General features: G+C 38.6%; 3 protein-coding genes across 10 annotated transcripts in view; all 3 read left to right on the forward strand.

Annotated features, from left to right (window-relative positions):
* LOC146469103 (uncharacterized) overlaps window positions 1-8,323 on the forward strand; it is a 202,370-nt gene extending 194,047 nt beyond the window's left edge. Inside the window, exon 13 of the transcript XR_014867297.1 lies at window positions 8,107-8,323. The gene's annotated coding sequence lies outside the window, so the exon portion shown is untranslated. The remainder of the gene's footprint in view (window positions 1-8,106) is intronic.
* LOC146469124 (uncharacterized) overlaps window positions 1-8,323 on the forward strand; it is a 65,428-nt gene extending 57,105 nt beyond the window's left edge. For 2 of the 8 annotated variants that reach the window (XM_085123772.1, XM_085123774.1), the window contains exons 8-11: window positions 2,103-2,246; window positions 3,969-4,089; window positions 5,678-5,790; window positions 7,739-8,323. In XM_085123772.1, coding sequence (XP_084979898.1) covers window positions 2,103-2,246; window positions 3,969-4,089; window positions 5,678-5,790; window positions 7,739-7,837 — 477 coding nt within the window. In that variant the 3' untranslated portion in view covers window positions 7,838-8,323. The remainder of the gene's footprint in view (window positions 1-2,102; window positions 2,247-3,968; window positions 4,090-5,677; window positions 5,791-7,738) is intronic. The other 6 variants (XR_014867307.1, XR_014867306.1, XR_014867302.1 and 3 more) reach the window with 6 other exon arrangements.
* Window positions 8,324-11,975: 3,652 nt separating this feature from the next.
* Window positions 11,976-20,391, forward strand: LOC146469131 (homeobox protein PKNOX1-like). The gene is made up of 5 exons (XM_085123767.1): window positions 11,976-12,106; window positions 12,238-12,625; window positions 14,541-15,263; window positions 16,022-16,098; window positions 17,111-20,391. The coding sequence occupies exons 2-5, from the start codon at window positions 12,248-12,250 to the stop codon at window positions 17,826-17,828; spliced, it is 1,896 nt and encodes a 631-aa protein (XP_084979893.1). The 5' UTR covers window positions 11,976-12,106; window positions 12,238-12,247; the 3' UTR covers window positions 17,829-20,391.
* The last annotated feature ends 127 nt before the right edge of the window (window positions 20,392-20,518 follow it).

Here is a 20,518-nt window from a genome sequence, read left to right on the forward strand (position 1 = left end):
CTCACTTATTTGTTGTCTAAGCTATAGAACAGTTTGCCTTCGCACGTACGTGTTGCAAGCGATGTAAATGATTTTTAAGGTAAATTTGTGGTTGTAAATTTTTAGAACGTTTTTTATAGTTTTATAGTTTACATAAGTTAACTTTTGTAACTTTTTATATCGAGTGATCTGAATGTATGATATCATACATTTTATTTATGCACGTTCGAATTTTGAACGAGTTTTTAAACTCTTAGACGTAACGTGTTAACATAAATTACTGATTGGTTGATTGATTCATTGATTGAAAAACTATAGCGCTTACAGTCCATTGCCATACACGCTAAAAGCTGCAATGTTGTCGTTCAGTATTCATTTGTGTCCGGTCTTCTTATAAAATTCATGATTTTAGCTGGCATAGTCCGTTATATTTAATAAACCGGAAGGTTTAATCAATACCGTAGCATGAGGTGTATGTAAATTTTAGTCGATTCTACCCTCCCCGGCTGCCTGAGGCATTTCATGCGCGCGCGGTCATGCGTATATGATGCGTTCATTTATATGACAAACTCACTATTTCCCAGAATTTCCGCAGTTCCTTCTTACGTCATCCCGCCATTCCGCCACATTGGCTTTAAGGATTTATCTACAAGCTTGTTATTCCTGCTGTGCATCTCCTCCATTGTTAGGCTCGAATCGGTAACATTTTATGAATGGGTGCGTTGAATCGTTTGCGATGCCATTTTGTCAACGGATAGAAATATATGTAAATTTTTGGTCAATCTTTACATCAAAACTGACAGATTTGTTGAAGGAATGTCATTTTGTCAACTTAGATATAAATATATGTAAATTTTTGGTCAATTCTTACATTAAAACCGGCAGTTTGGGTTTTCAAATTTGGTTTAATATCCCTTCATACCGCTATTCCGAATCTACATTCAATTCCCTTTTCATGGTGTGAGTTAACTTCATATGTTCGGCTGATGTGCTTCTCGACAAAGGTTTCAATATTTGCGCGCATTCCGGCTCCAAAATGTTGTTTGTTCCGATGATATTTTCGTCCAGTATCCCACCCTTAAGAAGCTGTCAGAGTTTCTGGGTCTAAAAAAAGGCTTGTCGAACGCCTCTTTCCACTGTCAGCCTATTTACATCCTATTCTACCCTCCTTGCCGGGGGCATTTCTTGCACGCGCGCTCATGCGCACATGGTGCCTTAACTCACTAATTCCCAGACTTCCCGCTGTCCCTTTTCGCGCCATCCCGCAACATCGAGTCTGGATCCTTTTCCCGATCCCGACTTGGCACCAATTGAACGGAGTTACCTTGTCTGTTCTGTTTTTTGTTCCTCTTCCTTGCTTTTGTCGCATCCCTCCTACGGAAGGAACTCATAAAGTTTATGATTTCTGCTGTAACAAATAGTCTACGAGCAGTCCTACTTGTCGCCCTCAGCGACGGTAAAATTATCGCCGTTCGCTAGAAATCGCGCGAGCGTGACAGAACTTAGGATAAGAAAGAGCCTGCTCGCAGTCCATAACATTAAGGAATGTTTTCGCGTATCCCGCCATTCTAACATGTCAGATTTTATGAAGGCAAGACTAGTTTATGACACGAAATCCGAGTTCTTTCGGAGGGTGACGGGAAGGTAGTTTTTCAACATTTTCGTCAAGGTGCCTCTCGAAAGCCTGAAACCTTTTGAGACTAAACTAGGTTATGCTTCCGGGGTAAGGTTTCTCACCCATTTCAAACAACCAGTACCAGTACCGGTTGGTGTGATATCTGATCAGGATTTTACCGACCTAATAACATGTAAATGTAAATGTAAATTTTTCAGGTCTCAAAACGCTCGATAACTTGATAACGCCTGCGGCTCGTGTTTTGAACATTTTATGACGTCATTTTATGGTCTATAAGAGTATAGACCATAGAAAACTGCTGTTGATTTGTTAAAGACAGCGTGGGCTCAGATACGCTCCAGGCCCACAATACCATGCGCGCTGCGTCCCTGATCACTTCATGTATTCCGTTTAAAACTAGGCTGTGTTTGATTGACCTTTTTTCCGGAATAGTGTCAATCGAACGCAGCCTTAAACTCTGTTTTACGAGCTCTGTTTTGAATCGTAGGTGTCCGAGGCTGTACAGCAATACAAGGATGATGATTTAATCAACGGCATCATTGACGAGGTCACACAACCGTATTTGAGAGAGCTTATCATTGAGGCCTGGCGGGATGTGGCAGAAGTTGGCAGAAATAAACAGATTGACAAGGTAACTTAGCAACTGATGGCATTGGGAAGAAGTTACCAGACTGGTGCAATGTTGTAGTTACAAGACGTTTTGCTCGTAATAAATCCCACATGGAGTCAAATTACCTTAAATACAAAATATTAACGGCAGACTGATCCCAACGGCGGAGGTGACGAGCTTGAGAGAACAAACAACACAAGCTAGAATAACTGAAATATATTTGTTTTTTAAAAAAACAAATTTTTTTGCCCGATATTTCGGTTTGCAATACAAACCTTCCTCGGGGGCTGAACGAAAAAGAAAAGTGAGAAACATAAAAGGATCGTTACAAAGAAGATTTAAAATATAAAATGCGTGACAATGATTGGTTGTTTAGGACTAAGTTACAAGTGTGAGACATGTCATTGGCGTGTTTCGTCACGTCTATTTATACCAAGAGGGTGCAATGTTTTAGCTTTGTTGATTAAATGAGCTTCACGAGCCTTTCTAACTGAGTCACGTTTGCTGCGTATAAGTTCAAGCGGGATTAGTTGGACGTCGTTGATTGAGTGGCCAGGTTGGTTGAAATGTAGCGAGACAGGAGTAGGGTTGAGTAGTTGATGGTGATTCAGGATAGATCTGCGATGCTCCCCGAAACGTTCATTAAGTTTGCGCTGTTTGTCACCTCCGCCGTTGGGATCAGTCTCCCGTTCATATTTTGTATTTGAGATAATTTGCTGATCCAGGTCTACCAGTGATCCGGCACCACTCATTGGTTTGTCGCTGTGGAATTGCAGATTTTATTGTATTCAAATTACCTTAACCTTCCAAGCCCCAGAAGGGACAAGTTCCTTTTACAATGTCCTTACTTGATCAAACACACAGGTCACGAGAATAAACAAAATCATCACCAAAGGTGTGTGTTTTGATATCTAAAGAAATTCTTCCAACTAGTGCTATACAAAATACAAAGGAAACAGTTAGGAGAATATACATGTTTATGATTCAGATGTAAAAATTGTAGAGCTTGTGGGTGACATGGACCACAGCAGGGTGGGGTCTGGTTACGAGAGCGTTTCGCTGTGACCGGTGGTGGTGGGGGAGTGGGGAGGATTGGTGGTGAAGAAGGGGGAGGCCGGAGAGGGAGTGTCCCTTTTTAGAAGGTCCAGAATTTCTCGCTGAAGTGATGTAACAAATAAATATTGCAGCTGGTTCTTGCTGCGATGACCGAGTGTTGTGTAACTCCTTTGGAAAAGGCTTTCGCAGGCTATCGGAAGGTAGAGAACGACTGCAAAAAATTACAATTGAATTACGATGATTTTTGCAACCATACCCTGGTACCCGGAGACAAACTCTTATGTCATCGAGACGATTTTGCTAATTAATATTGGAGTGTTGGGAGCCTGTACTTTTGCAAAGCAGACCACAGAATAGAGGATTACTGTAGGTTTAGTGATTGTGGGGCGTAAATTCATTATGGCGTTCGAGAGAGGGTCGACTCAAAGAACTTAATCAAGCGCGCATGCGAGGATGTTGTCTAAACCCGAACTTGACCCAATCTCGCACCTCGAGTCTTCGCTCCTCTCTGCGCACGCTTGTTTCTCGACCTCTGGTTAAAGGGAACGAACACTCCAGGTACGACAGGTACGAGATTCATCTTAAACGTGACCACGTTGAGGATAGTACGAATTTTAGTAAAGAGTGTAAAGAGTGTCACTGGTTTCTGAGTTTTAAGTTGTTGTTTTTCCTTTGGACTCTTGGCAGGTTTCTGTGTTTGCTGAAGAACATTTTCTTGATGCGCTCTGTCTGCAGCATTTGTTAAGTCAGTTGGCGGGTGATAACTTATCACTTTACTTCAACGATTACACAGATCAGGTTCTTGATGGTGAGTTTTCCGGCGTTATATCTGATCCCCTGTAATGTAGTTTTTTCGGTTAAAGTAATGTTTAAAACACGAGCAGCAGTGCTTTATCGGGATTTAAAACCACGAGGCGCAGCGGAGTGGTTTTAGACCCGATAAAACACGTGCTGCGAGTTTTTTGAACGGCTTCAAAAACATTCCTGGCAAAGCGTGTGTCAAGAGAGTTCATAGCAATGATGCTTTTGTGAACGTTGGAAATTAGCATACGAGAAAAACATTAAACACCGCATACTCACAAGGAGCAGGTTTTATAGGGTTTTAAAACCACTGCACGTGATGTTGTATCGACCATTTGATAGGTCAATGGGCTTATGAATTATTAATGAGATTTGAAGTAAAGCTTTGGAATAAAGATATAAGTATACTTGAGTACGGTGCCCTCTTTTGCTGCTGCGCATGCGTCCTGCGCATCTCGGGATGGTCCGAGTAACTATGTTTTCTTAAGGACGGCGCCCACTAATTCAAAGGTATTTTTGGGCGGTTTATGACTCTGGAGGAAAAGAAGATCTTAGCAAGGGCTATTAAAATCCAAAATAAAATCGGGAGTAACTGCGTATTTTTCGGAGATAATCGAGCTTCATTTTGGAAAAAATGTTATACATTGTTATGTATTTTGAAGCTTTTTTACAATAGGCCCTTATCACCCGGCGGCCATGTTGAGTCTTAGGGGAATAAAAAGCTTTGGTTTTGCACGGCAAGCCTCGCACTGAATTCGCGTCTGGCCGATGGCTTACCGTGCAAAAACAAAGCTTTTTATTCTCCTGAGACTCAACATGGCCGCCGAGCTGATAAGAGTCTATTACTCTTGCTTAATTATCTCTCAAAAATGGGTGGCTACCCCCAATTTTCTTTTTTGGATTTCAGTAGTCCTTGCTAAGATCTGCTTTTGAAAAGCAAATCGCTTTAGATAATAATACCCTAAATTCTTTTAAAAAGAAATGGAGCCCATTGAAGAACGCCCTCCAGTCCCAAATGATCAATTAAAATCCAATAAGTTAATAACGAAGATTAGTAAGTAGGCGGTAAGCTATGTTGCTGTACATAATGTGAAGTAACGATTGGATGTAATTAGGTAGTTTAAATTTAGTCGTAAGTTAGTATATATTGTAAGTAGCCGTAATTGTAAGGAGCGAAAGCCATTTTACTGTCTGATATGTGTTGAATTGTAATTAGAGTCTTGTATTGTTAGTAGACAAGTGTAAGTAACCAGTAAGCACTGTATTGTTGGTAGAATACTGTATTGTCCAGTGATGTATTTAGCCCGTAATGTAAGTAATGTGTTTTTGCAAATAAATGGCTATTAAAAAAAAAAAAAAAAAAAAAAAAAAAAAAAAAAAAAAAAGATCTGCTTTTCCCACATAATCAAAGCTTTACAAAAATACCTCAGTCTTTTTTTCTAGGATGCACCGTGTTAAAGGAGAAGTGCTCTTGGAACAAGTGCTCTTGCTTTCTGTCGCACAAATTTCTATCACTAGACATTGTAATATATGTTATTGTAGTTGAAGGTAAATGATGCTGCGAGCTTGTTACACTGGCTTCCTTGTGTGTTTAGGCATGATTGGCGGGTTGTTGACTCAGCAGTATTTAGCGGTGAACGATGAACTGGAAGCGACACAAAGTAACTCAGCAATAAGGAAATTTCATGAAGAGTTGTTCTGCGATGTGGTAAGTACGAGATTCTTACTCACGGCAGTTTTGACATGGGCAAAACATTTTATGCAGCAATGTTGCGTTTCAAGTTCAAGTTTCAAGTTTCAAGTTTATTCAAAAATGTTAACATAAATTTCAAAGACAACACTAACCCGCAAGTAGCTAGAGCTAATCTGAGTTGTTTTCGTGTAGCAACGCGCGGGGATGATTATAGTACATCTTTTTTGGTGCGGTAACGTTTTGCAAGTTTTTAAATACTAGTCAAAATTTACCATACGTTAAGACAGCAAATTGTTTCGTTGAAAATCGTCCTCGCAATGTTTACACGGTAATGACTTTTTTTACGCAACGTTGCTTCGTTTCTTGTAACATCACATTTATAGTTAGCTTTCTTTGGCTGAGCGGTAGCAAACCTCGTGCAAAGTGCTCTAAGCCTCTAACCAATCAGTGCGAAGATGCTGTTTTTTCAACCAATCAAGATGAAGAACCAAAACCTACCGTGCTTGGGATACACGCATTTCCCGCGCTTTTTTAGCACGATGCGTCCTAGCTGCGAGTTCTGATTGGGTAATTGCGTTGTTTGTGTCTGTTGATTACTCAGTTGAGTTTAATTTCATGACAGTCGAAAGAAAAACGCCTTTAAAGTTTCAGGTTCCACTTGACCAGGTGTGAAAGATTTAAAAACACGGTAGATTTGTCGTCAAAGAAAACGTTAGAAAATCTTAGCACAAATCTCAGGTTTTCTACGCCATAATAGGGAACTTAAGCAACGACGACGGCGACGGCAACGAAAACGTCACTTGAAAACATAATCTCGCGTTACTTCTATTACTTCGCGATTATTCCAATTGATTCACCTTCTACAATGTGGGCGAAGTATCCGGGAACTAAATTGATAGGAAGGGCGTTCAAGCAAGGAAGGAAAATGAAAAATTCACCGTCGTGTGCCCACGTTCTCCACAAAACCTTGAATTTGGTCATTTCACGTTGTTGTTTTGCTGACGACGGTAAAGAAATGTACAAAAACATAAAACACACGTGCAGAGGGATTGTTCTTGCTCATTAAACCTATTTGTTGGCGTCACACTACAAGCTAAGTTAGTTTCAAGTAAGCACTTGATTCAAGTGCACTTGAAAATCTCAAGTCGCACTTTAGAAAACTTGGCTTCACACCTGGTGACAAAGTATACACTTGAAGCACAAGCTGTCAATCATCGTTCGCGGTAAAATCAGAAATGCGACTGCTCGCCGGAAAATCATGAAGCCTTTACAACGGAAAAACGTTTTGTGTTGTTTACTCTTTATTTTGTCTTTAATTTTAACTCAGAGAGTTTTAACATTACAGGAAATGCATAGGTACTTCATTGTTTACGAGTACTTGGCGACAAAACAAAAGAACAGGCGACATCTTCTGAACTGAAAATCGATGGTTCAGGCTGTCCGTAAAGATGAAATTCAAATAAGATCGTAAGTTTAAATAGGCTTTTCCTTCTTTTTTATGTTTACTTACAAAAAAGAATGTTCCATGGAGTCCTCAAACTGCGAGGCGTATCTCCAACCATCCATTTTGATTTTTTTTTTAAATTAATTTTAGTTCACGGCAAAATGTTTATCTGTCCTGGCACCGCAGCACGTGGCTTTCAATTGGTTTCCCTTTCCCTATTGGTCAAGTACGTTCTCAAGTGTGGTGTTGGCCATACTTGGCGGCGTACTTCGGCTTCTTTGAACTGCGAAAGTTTCCATGGTCACTAAGTAAAGTTCAAGTTGGTAGGTTTTACCCCTTCACACTCAAAGTAGGTTTCAAGTGCACTTAGATTATACTTACAAGCTCTAGTGTGAAGCCCCCTATTGTTTTGTGGCGTTCTCGTTGCCGTTGCCGTCGTCGTTGCTTAAGTTCCCTATTTATCACGCAATTGTTGTAAAACTGTTTTATTCGGTAACCATTTTGCTTTTCCCCGTGTAGACTTTGGATGTCTTGATGGAAGAACTGACGGCTCATCTAGATGAAGACATGCAAGACTTACTTGTACGCGAAAAGGAAAGAAGCACATTCGACCTGTAAATGTTTCTGCATCATTTGAGATTGGCGTTTCAGCTCGTGGATATGGAGGCTGACACGTTTCATTAAAAGTTGCTTTTGGACCAACCTCGTTCCCAGGACTTTTCCCTTTCCCTGGGAACGAGGTTGCTTTCGGACAAGTACTGTCAGTTTGCCGGCCGGCCAGCCTGGCTGCAAACCAAGCAACCGATCAGTCAGACAGTCTTCAGTCAGTCAGTCAGTCAGTCAGTCAGTCAGTCAGCCTTCAGTCAGTCAGTCAGTCAGTCAGTCAGTCAGTCAGTCATGTGACAGTCACTTAGTCAGTCAGACAGTCAGTCAGTCAGTCAATCAATCAATCAATCAATCAATCAATCAATCAACCAGTGATGGATTCCGAGAGTCATTCAGTAGCTTAACCATGCAGCGGCTGGTTTCTAACTTATTTTCTAATTATTTGACGACACAAACGAATATTGTTGTATTGTAATACAACTCAAGTCCATTTGAGAAGCTTAGTTTAGTATTGTTATTTACTTTAGACTCCAAAAGAAAATTTCTCCAGCATAGAGTTGTAATGCTGGGCTTTTATTACCAGTCAGTATTTCATTGTTGTTTCTTTAATGTCAATATGTTGGTAACAGACTTGTTATCCGTGAGTCAAAACGATGCAGTGCTACATTTTTTAATTCTCAACCATTCAGGCACCTTCTAGTCAACTCCATGTTCACTTGCCTCGTTATCGGTGTAAAAAGTGTTATTTATTAAGAGATGTATTTTACTTGGAAAGCCCCGATGTTTGTTGTTGTTATTATTATTATTATTATTATTATTATTATTATTATTATTATTATTATTATTATTATTATTACTATTATTATTATTATTATTATTATTATTATTACTCTTATCATTATTATTATCATTATTATTGTTATTGTTGTTGTTGTTGTTGTTGTTGTTGATAATAGAATAATTATTTTATTTTTGGGTATTTAAATTATTTTCAATGCCCCCCCCCCCCCTCCCGCCGGCGTATTGATTAGACTTTGCAAATAATTTGTAAATAATGTGTATTTTTAACGAATTATGTGGGAAATAAACTTGCAAAGAAAAACAAGAATTTTCAATGATATGTGCCAAACGTGTGTTTCGCAAAACTCCCAAAAACACGAGCACCCGAAAAACTATTTGACGTGCACGATGTTATTTGCCAAATCGATTCTTTCTAACTTTAAAGGTAAAACGTCAAATCTGTACAATATTAAGAAACGCATTGGTTTAAACTACCAATAGTCGATAGGAAACGGATTTTTCTTAAACTCATTAATAATTCATCAAGAAAAACAAAGAAAATCACTGCTGTGACCGTGGTTTGGATATGTGTTCCTAATTACCATAAAATTTTCTCCAAGAATTATTGATCATAAGAGAAGCCATATCAAACTTAGTGTGTTTCATCAGATATCCAAACACCTCGAAGTCGTTTCAAAAAACTCCGCTGCGCCTCGTTTTTTCAACCTACTTCTCAGTGTTTGGATATCTGATGAAACACGCCTTCTCGCGTTTGATACATTACGAAAAATACTTTTTGGGCCCGAAAATCCTTGGACGTTCTGAGAAACGAACCCGGAAGTTTCAAGTTTGTACATCATGTAAGCGAGGCATGAACCACAGCAGTGACCAAAGGCAACCCAGACGTAAAATAGTAGAACACCTCCAAGCGACAAAACCCGACAAAACGGCATTCAAACCAACTAGGACACAGAAATAAATGGAGTGAAGGTGAGGAAGATTTATTTTGTAATTTGTTTAATTTTTCTAGTGCTATTCAGACTGTTAAAAATTTGCTGGGAAAGAAATGTCTCGTTCGTTTTTCCCGCCTGTCAGGACCCTTGTCAGGCTCGTAAAAAATAGTATTCGACTTTTCGCTCTAACACCGTCTTTACCAATGAAATTTGAAGGCAAGTAGCGCCCCAGGAAATAACAGTGGCTCCACTGTTTTCCATCACGTGTTGTTCTTTCTATTTCTATATCACACGGTGTATGTCAGCTTTCAATATAAACGCGGTAAGGCCCTGTTCGCACTAGGCGAAATTACGTTTATTTTGCCAAAAAAAAAAAAATTAAAAAAAATCTGTCAACACGAAGCCATTTTTAGTGCGAGCGATTTTTTTCATCCACGAAAAATTCCCAATCGTCACCACATGCCGTCGACTAGGTTTGGAGGCCATGAATTTTTTGTCAGGCGAGAAAATCCTTTGTTCCTTGACATCCATCCTTCACTGGGTCATCATAGTCGCAATGAATAGTACCCAATAGGCGTCGACAATTTGACAAGGACATGACAAGGGACATGAATGAAACGCTTCTTTCCCTACGATGTCCTCCGGCGACTTGCCAGCCTTACTAGCTCTTACTATCAAATTGGCTGAAAAAGAGAAAAAAATACAACCGACAGCGGTACCTCTGGACACTTCGCCGGAGCGTTGTACCATGACGATGCACCACGAGATTTCGGCCCGCGGTTCGCTTATACCAGGTGGAGACTCGCTGGAGATGGTTCCGCGCTGCTTTCCGATACCTTGTCCCCGACAAGACAGTGAGGGAAAGAAAATTCGGCAGAAAAAGAAAGTTCGCGCATATTTGAACGTACCGCTCGTACCCAGTTCCCCTTCATATCGAGAGACGGAAACCAGGAGGATGGGGAGGGGAACTATGGGTTTAAGTCACACCTACTCAGTGTAAATTTTCTTTCAAACATTAAGTAAATATGATTATTTGAGGTGTTTAGGGTCAATAAGCCCTTTGCCGTGTCAGCCCTGCAATCAGTTTGATTCATTGGTTCTCTCGTACAGTACCGTAAAAAATGACCGGCTAAAAAAATATATCAATAAAACTTGTCTCATATGCATATTTCACTTTTAATAACAAATCCTTAATGCTGTATAGTAAAGATCAGACTTACCATCTCAGACTCTCAATAATTTATGAAATCTCAAGAATTTTACTGGTCCAGGTATGCAAAAGACCAAAGCCGATTGTCTTTATGGTCTTGCCAAATTTGGAGTTTTCAATAGCTACCCTTTCTGTTCACCGTCTGCTTTTGCTTACCCAGATTTTGTCACCCATTTAGGACGGAGCCTCCGAGTATAGCCCCTAATGTGGAGCACCCTCACCACCGTGGAAAGGAACACTCATGTAAACCTCGTTCCCAGTGTCTCTCCTCTTCACGTCCAAACGAGGTTGATATTTACGGAGAATTTATAGTGAACATCCGGTTTCACTGTGCGAAGAGAGACAAATATTTTATAAACAATCCAGAAATTATGTAAATATAAATCAAGAAAGCTCGTAATTGATAGCAATTCATAATCGATCTCTGTCAAGAGAATCACAAGGTTAATTACTGTTGATTTGTGAAGTACTTATAAATTCCAATATATTTAATTACAAACACTTGATTTTAAACAGGAGGAATTTGCTGGAGATCAATCACCTTTGAGTACCGTAGAAAGTTACACATTTTTTGAGTTCTTTTGCTATTTGTGTACAAAAATAGAAACCATTAGACACAAGCGTTTGCGAATTTTGTCAGTTTATTAGTGCGTAAAACTCTAACCTCCCCCACGCTACTGTTTTCCTAGGCCCTTTCTCAAATAAATCTAAACAACACACCCTCTAAATGTATGACAGGACAAGTTTGCTTTTTTTATGACGAGAAAGGAAATGACAAGTGATTGGAGGCATAATATTATTGTAAACTTTCTTAATGGCGATAAATTAAACCCTAAATACGCCCACAATATACAAACCACACATTTCGCCAAAGCCACCAGTTTCGAGACCTTTGTTGTCAAAACACTTGCGAGAACCTCCCACTTTTCAAGACCGCTTGCAGAGATTCCAAATTTCTGTGGAATGCAACTAAATTAGCTTTGATTTGATTCTGAAAGAACTGGCAAAGAATATCTGTTTCGTTATCCCTCGTGATGAAAAACACCAGAAATACGCCCTTGGCAATGATGTAATATTCACAGCTGATAGCCTTCAAGGTCGTCTTTGGCCAATTGAGCATGAAAGTAGGCATTAATTATGCATATCATCAATTATTCCCCAGTGAGCAGCAGGTATAAATTAGCATGGGGACAAAGCATAATTATGTAAAAACTCGTCGGTTGGCGCTGTCAATCAGTCGAAGCAAGGCCGCGCCAAAAGGGTTTTTTGACGTTGACGAGTGAGTGACACCGTCGCTGTTCCATCGCCTCGTGCATTTCTTTTTAATAGTGACCAATTGTAAGTCTTTCAACCTCCCATACAAACACATTAACACTGGCCCGATTATCATTTCATTTGGTCTTCCTGCCGGGGTAGAACGCTCACAATGTCTTCAGCATATAACTTTGTTGTTTCTGCTCTCTTCGTAGAAGCGGTTGAATGGAAGGACTCGCGAATCGAGGGCAACCCCACATGCTTCAAGCCCAGCCAAATATTGCTGGACAACCTCATTATGGAAGTATCTCTATACAACAGACACAGGCCGAGAAGATGCCTCCGAGTTATGAGGAAGCCCAGCTAGCAGTTCAAGCCGTCGATATTCAACAGATCACAAACATGGAAGCGGAAAAGCAAGCCATCTACCGCCATCCGCTTTTACCTCTGCTGGCAAAATTGTTCGAAAAGTGCGAACAATCGACCCAAACTTGCGAGTCAACACCGGCGAACGCTTTTGACAATGAAATAAAGACTGGCATTTTACAGATGAACCGGGAAGGAAAGCCTTTCTACACGGACGATCGAGACCTCGATAATCTGGTGAGAAAAACAACTTTCTTGATCCTTTAGTGCTAAGCGCAGTAAAATGTAGACAGTTCTTTTTCTTCCTAAAAAAAACTTCACTTTACATGCAAGGATTTATGCTTATACATGCCAAAGCGTTTTCCAGACTTACATTGGATATTTTGACGGATTAAACTGCATTAATCGTTACAAATTTTCAATCAGCTAACCCAGCCTAATGCCTCGCGCGATGATGAAGCTTGACGGAATACGTTCATCTTCTTATAGTGGTTTGTTTTGTTGTAGCCGCCATGTTTTTATGTATTGAAAACGGCGGGTTAACTTTTGAAGAAAAAACAAATACCATCTCCTGTGTTATAGTACAGGTACCATGAATGTATCTTTCTGTTCTTCGGTTCACCTGGTTATATTTAATCCCGATCAGTTTAAGCTAACTGGCGGCCTCTGAAAGAGAAATCTTTCCGCGAGTCTAGTAATGGCGCACTCGAGTGTTCTGAAAATGTTGTGTGGGACTCTATTCTCTTTCATAATTTCATCGCATACAAATCTGAAAACCAAATACCTTCATTTATTGCAAAATGGCGAAATTTGTGAATACGTTTTAGGGGAAGTGATCCAAAGTGCGCTCTTTATTTTGCCGTCCAGAATTCTCACTGTATTCGTATTAACTTATTGAGAAGATCAATTTCTTATTACTAAACTCTTTTACGTATACTATTTGGAAATTTAATATTCATGGTAGTAGTTTAAGTGTCTGAAATTAAAAGGGAACGTTTTCCTTTATAACTTGATGTATAAAAGAAACAAATGCTATTTGCATATGTAAATGCCATATATTGAACAAGCTCAAATCTTCTTTCCTAAATTAAATTTCTTAAATGTGGATTTCTATTTGTCATTGTTTTGATAAAACAAACCTTTGTACCGATATAATGTTATGTAACCTGCGACTCTAGGTAAGTTCCAGTTCATTTTGCTGGTTAAACTACTGACATAAATAGAAATGTTTTCTGTAAAAGGAAACAGCGAGAGTCAGAAATCACTTCCTTGATTAAGCTTATTACAAGAATTAAAAATTTGCATAATGAAAAGTGCCATTTCTTGGGAGGTGAACTAAGACCAGTTATATATATTTCACGCTGATAAATGCCTTTCATATATAGTGGTACATAAAGCGGTAAAAAACATTGGAGGAAGCCAGACACGATTGGTTTTAGTTTTGTTTCTCATTGGTTGAGAAAGTGACGTGATTTTTGCTAACCAATCACAGAGTGCATTGGAGCAAAATCTGAGCAAGATATGTAGAATTAGTTTTGATTCTAAACAGCTGAAAACCACTCTACATCTCAAAAGAACATTGTTCAGAAAAGTATTTGTAAACATTAACTACTAAAGGAACCTCCACTCTGACAACAAATTGACGGTTAAGCGTTGGAAATAGTGTCTAAATTTTAAATTTTAGTCTAAAACGTAGAAATAACATTCAAGTGTGTTAAAAATTAGATATGATTATCGACTACTTTCGCTTTTAAATTTCCTGGGTGCAGCCATTTTGAATTTTATGACGTGTAACAGTTGCCGCTATTGTTATTCAGCAGAAGTTCTTTTGTGTGAAACAATTGAGCAACCGTATTACGTCATGAAATCCAACATGGCGGCACCCAGGAAATTTAAAAACGAAAATAGGCAATAATCAAATCATGTTTTGTCTGACACTGAAATATTATTTCCCTGTTTTCCAACGAAATTTCAAAGTAGATTGTATTTTCAACAATTTAACATTAATATGTTTGGAGAGTGAAGTTTTCCTGAAACTAATGCCTTGCTAGCAGTTTTGTCTCATACTTGTGACAAAGTGAATGCATGTTATTATTTTAATGCTTGATTAAGTTAAACTACAATTTGATTCTTCCTAACTTTGTTGCAACAGATGGTGAAGGCAATCCAAGTACTTAGAATCCACCTGCTCGAGCTTGAAAAAGTCAATGAACTCTGCAAAGATTTTTGCCAGCGATACATTGCTTGTCTTAAAGGAAAGATGCAGAGTGAGAACTTGTTGCGCAGTCCTCTTCAGACAACCTACTCTCCTGCAGTAAATGTAAATGTACCACCACAGACACCGACAACCCCAATTCAAGCCCAACAGGCAACATTCATTCCACAGCAACAGCCACAAGTGGCCTACTACACGACACCAGTTGTAACGCCATGCACTGTGGCAAATGCAACTCCAAGTGCAAGCGTAATTGGTGCTCCGTTACAACAGCAGGTCGCAACAGTGACGTATGTTCCCCAGGGCATGGCTCCTGGTCAACAGATTGTCATAGCACAGGTTCCGCAGCAAGTTGCCCAGCAACCAGCAGTACCAGCAAATGTAACGTACAGTACAGTGCCTACGACTGTGACATACAGCTCAGTACCACCAACTGTAACCTATGTGAGTACTCCATCGATTGAATCCGTCACACCTCCACGACAACAGGCAAATTCATCAGGAGATGAATCACCAACTGAGATAACTGTTCCCTCAAGCGTCCCACTTCCTGCACTGGACTCTCCAACGGAGGTAACAGATAAAAAGAGAACAAGAAGAGGTGTGCTACCGAAACAGGCAACAAATATTATGAAGACATGGCTTTTTCAACATCTTGTGGTGAGTATATCTAACAGTTACAGTATCCTGTAAAATCACACAAGCACAGTCAATTCCCTTTATTGCAGACACCCTTGGGATTGCAAGTTAGTGTCCTTTATAACAAGAGTCTGTAAAAGTGGAAATTTATTTCAGTCAAACATCTGTAGTTTATTTTTACTGGGGATTTAACAGGTGTCCATATTATTGGGGTATCTGTAATAGTGAGGTGTCTGCAAGGCTAAAATCAGACATTTTTCCACAAGATTGAACAGAATTTTTTTTTTATTATTTAGAATGTATGTATGCATATTGATAAAAAAAAAAAAGGAAACTACAGTCAACTACCTTTATTGTTGACACCCTCGGGACCCCGAGTTAGTGGCCTTAATAGCGAGATTATGTAATAGTAGAAATTTATTTCAGTCAAACATCTATAATGTATTTTTTCCGGGGATTTAGCTGCTGTCCGTGTTATCGGGATGTCCGTAATAGCGAGGTGTCTGCATGGGGAGAGTAAACTGTATTATTGTAGAAAAGCTTGAGATGGTCTTCTCCCTGACACACAAAATTATGTGTATCGCAGAATGTCTGTTGTGTGCAGAAGACAAATATTGAGTGCACCTGTGACCATAATATTATTATTTTCACAGTGTTACAATGTGTTGAATAACAAGTAATGATAGTATACACATTTTCCTTCATTGCCTTGTTAGTAGGAGGTATAGTCATTTGTTTGAACTTCCTCCGCCTTACAATATGCTATTCTTCTTTACTAGCATCCATACCCAACTGAAGATGAAAAGAGGGCCATAGCAGCACAAACTAATCTAACGATACTGCAAGTCAACAACTGGTGAGCTGTTTCTTTTTCTTCCACATCCCTTTTGAGGAAATTTAATGTCGTAAATTTACAGTCTGGTGCATTTATTTAACCAGCTGCAAACCACTCCCTTCTTTAAATAAACTGAGGTGTAGTCAAACTGCCATTTTATGAGCCTTCCAGGATTCACCAGAAGTGAAACCACTACATGTATTTGTCGTGACTCAAAAGGCATGAAAAACATCTGCAGGACGATAAATTGAAGAGCAGAAACATAGTTCCACATTTGCATCCAAAACATTCTAACAAGGTAACAGATCTGTAGGCCAGAGTAGACCATTTTTGGAGAAATTCGAATTCTAAAGGTATAATCATCACTTATGCCCTTTTTCCACCAGGGATTCAGTTATTGGATACAACTACTTAATATACAATCCAGTAATTATTGGATACAACTACTCAATATACAATCCAATAATTATTGGATACAACTACTCCATATACAATTCAATAACAATATTATTGGATACAACTACTCGATATGCAATCCAGTAATTATTGGATACAACTACTTAGTATACAATCCAATATTATTATTGAATACAACAAGTGAATTAAATTTGAAATTCGTCAGGGTTTCAGCTAAAGAAAACTCATCCTTGCAATAAACTCGATTCATCTCTGCTATTTTGTTTCTTTCTGACGGGAAGTTTCATAGAAATATGACACCCAATCAGAACACAGCGAATCATAAGTATTGTGTCTCGACCAATCAGAAAAATATCCAGAATCTGGCTTTTGAACATGTGATCCTACAAGTAAATGTATCATGCCCTCCTTCCCCATAGGGAGGGAGGGTAGGATCGCAGGTTAAGAGCTACCCCAAGCAGTATGCCACCCATAACCATATATCTACCTGTGTGGAGACATGCAATGTGGAGCAGAGTTTTTGTCTTATGAAAAGACAAAATGGAAGAGGCTAGGCTATGAACTGCACCATTGTACCTCCGCAAAATGGTTTGTAATGATCATTTATTGTACGTAGGTTCATCAATGCTAGACGCCGCATTTTGCAACCTATGTTGGATGCAAGTAACCCAGAAGGACCCAAGGCAAAAAAGTCGAAAATCCAAAGCAGACCTGCTCAGCGATTCTGGCCAGAGAATTTAGTCCCAAGCCAGTTTAGCACCATTCCAATTGCACCGGCACCAGTTACAGTCCAGGCTGTTATGCAAGGCGCTGTCCAGATGCAGACGATACCTCATGGGTCAGCTGTTGCTGTTGCTCCAGGCACAGCACTACCAACTACTATTACCATTCCAAATGTGCAAGGGACCACAGTCATCCCAGGCACTGTGACGCTTCAACAACAAACGGGGACACCAACGACAATGGTGGTTGTTACATTACCACCATCAGCAAGTCACATCAGTACGGTGGCAGCTTCAGAGAGTTCGTCAGCTGTTACAACACACCCAACAATGATCACACCAGTAGTATCGTCACAAGTTGAATCAGTTCCCGTCAGTAATTTGTCTCCGATGTACAGTAATATTCAGCAAGGCAGTACAACACTCCAAAATTCTCCTCTGCCAACCATGGTTCAAAATGGATCGATGGGGAGCAGAGAGAGTAACCTTGTTGGTTCGCCGCATCACTTGCCTGCTTCAAGTGTCAGTATGTCAGGTGTTCAAGACAATTTAGTCGGCGTCACAACAATTTCATTGGACAGTGCTGCGGTGTCTAGAAGTCTTGTGAACTAATATTGTTAGCTGATCATTCATGTTTCACAAATGCAAGCCTCTTAAACAGAATAACAGTGAGTGTCCTGTTCTTCAGTGCTTTTTACCATCAAGAAGACTGTCAAGAATTTATAGTTAACTTGCAGCCAACAAAATTAATGATTGCCATATATGGCAATAATCTCTGTTCATTATATCGATCAGTCTGATTCTGGAATTACTGCTTTCTCAAAGTAGCTTATACTTTTTATTTTAGGCTGTACTAAATGCTGTGCGCGTATTTTTCACGTTGCTGTGAACTAAACATTCATTCAGTAGATTTCAAGAGTACTTGCAAACAGGGTCATATTCTAATGAAACTCCCCCAATTCCTTCTTGAAATGGAGTTATCTTTGGAATTTCCCAGAGAATACCTGGACTGTTTTGTTCATCTGTCTAAAGTATATATTAAACACAAGTTACCAAAAATATTTTTCTTCAAAGTGCTTCGAATTTGACTTGCTAAAATACAAGTAATGTTATACAAGACTCTCTGAAACCTAAGGGATTAAAATGTAATTTGCACTAAATTCCTTTTGTGGAAGATAAAATGAGAGGACATTAGATTTTAGACCTTTGTTATAGTTGATAAATGTGGCCTAAAGGCCTTAAAACTTGTTTTTGTTTATGATGTAGAGAAATTTATGCTGTTTTCTTTGGCTCTTGTACAAGGTGTGAAAGGCCATTAAATTGTTTCTAAAACTTTATATTTACTGGTCTATAGGCTTTTGTTATTGCATGTACTACAGCAAAATCAAGATAACTCGTATTGACTCACACTTGTTAAGGAAGAGTTACAGATAGTTCCAATTCACTCTCTTACAATAATAAGTACTTGACTATGTTTACATGTTTTAAATGATTATCTAAGCGTGACCAGTCATTTTCTGTTTTCAGTTGACATTTAAGTGGTTGTACTTGGCCCAGTGGTGCTTGGAGAAAAATTCAAGTTTTGTTAAATTATTTCTATCTTTTTGTGCACTGAAAACATTTCCACAAAGATAAACAAATTACAAGGAACCTGAAGCTTTTGCTCCAATTGCAGGAGCTTCTTCAGCAGAAATCATCAGTGCACAAATGATTTACTTTGCTCATGCTTCTGTGTTTTAATAGTATTCTTGACCTCTTAGGACAACCTAATTAATGTGCAGTGATGAGGGCATTAGCTTTATCTGTCTAGCGTGTAAACAAGGCCATTACTTGAAACTCGTCAACAAATAACTATTTGTTAATGAGTTTCAATTAATAATAATATTGCATTAACAGAGATTTAATCCTTTAACCCCCAACAATGACAAACATCTAATTTCTTTTTACAATATCCCTATTTGATCAAATGTAGTGGTTATGAGAAAAAAGGAAATGATCACCAAAGATCCAGTGTCTTGATGTTGAAACAAATTCTCCTAACTAGTGAATATTGGAAGTTATTTGAAGGGTTAATTAAGCAGAAGCAAAGGTCACATTCCTAACTTTTGATTGGTAGCTGTCTGTAGCTTTCTGTTTTTCATTTGTCATTGGTTGTTGTTGTTGTAATCATGATTGACAAGCTTCTGTTGGCTGGAATCATGTAAATTATCAATCATAATAATAATAATATAATGATTGACAGCAGGGTAAAATAGAAATGAAGGGTTTAATACATAAGTATAGTTAGTTTAACTTTGTGACTTTTTTGCCTTGAAATTCAAACTTTTCCAATAATAAGCTCTGTTTAGGTACAAACTGGTGATCATGTAAGACATTTTGTGTGGTATATTTTAGTTGTGTAGCAAAAGGTTAAAAAATTATTGTTTCTTACTTTTCTTGAAAATGCAATTGACCTACATGAGGAATTGATGCCCAACAAATTTCTTTGTTTCCGCCCAGTACTGCTTTGCTCAATAATTGAGTTGGTTCAGTTTTAGTGGAAAGTAATAGCCTAAAGACTAATTCTTTCCACCCAAAGCTTTATACTGAAAACTTACATGCAGAACAAACATTCTTGCTTGATAATCAGTCTAGGGACTTATTATTTTGGAGCAATTTTCAAGGGAAAAAAATGTCACGTAGTTTTATGATACTCTTGCATAAAATTAACCTTCAAATGTTATGTTGAATTTTGAATACTACTGAAAAGTGTAACTGGACTACCTAAATGTTTTTATTTACTTAAACAATATTGTATTAACCCAGGCAGGTTGAGTTGTCAGTTCCAACTGTAGAATGTTATTAGCAAAGGCCTTTTGTTTTTGTTTTTGTTTTTGTTTTTTTTATCATATTTCATTAAGGCTAAGTTCATAAAATTTTCACATGCAAACAGTTTAAGTGGCGAATGATAGTTTTTATAGAGAAAATAGTAGCTCAATGTAAGTATAATTTTATATTGTACATTATTTTATGAAGTTGATTACTGCCATTAAATTATTAACAAGTGGATAGATGCTGTATTATTTAGAAATTCATGTATATTTTTGGCTGCGCCCAAGATCAAACTTCAAAGTGACCAGCAAAGAAAAATTATATCACTTAAATATTGATTAAAACTTATTGAAGAGAAAACAAGTGCCTTGTAGTCATATAAACTGGTTGATTGTTTTTTGTGGGGTTTAATCCCATCATGGCACTCTTCAGGCCTAGTTGTTCACAGCACGATTACACTAAGGACTCTTCAGTTTGATTCCACTTTCAAA

Source organism: Pavona decussata, unplaced genomic scaffold (assembly GCF_977016875.1).
Source record: "Pavona decussata unplaced genomic scaffold, jaPavDecu1.1 SCAFFOLD_127, whole genome shotgun sequence".
NCBI classification, from domain to species: Eukaryota; Metazoa; Cnidaria; class Anthozoa; order Scleractinia; family Agariciidae; genus Pavona; species Pavona decussata.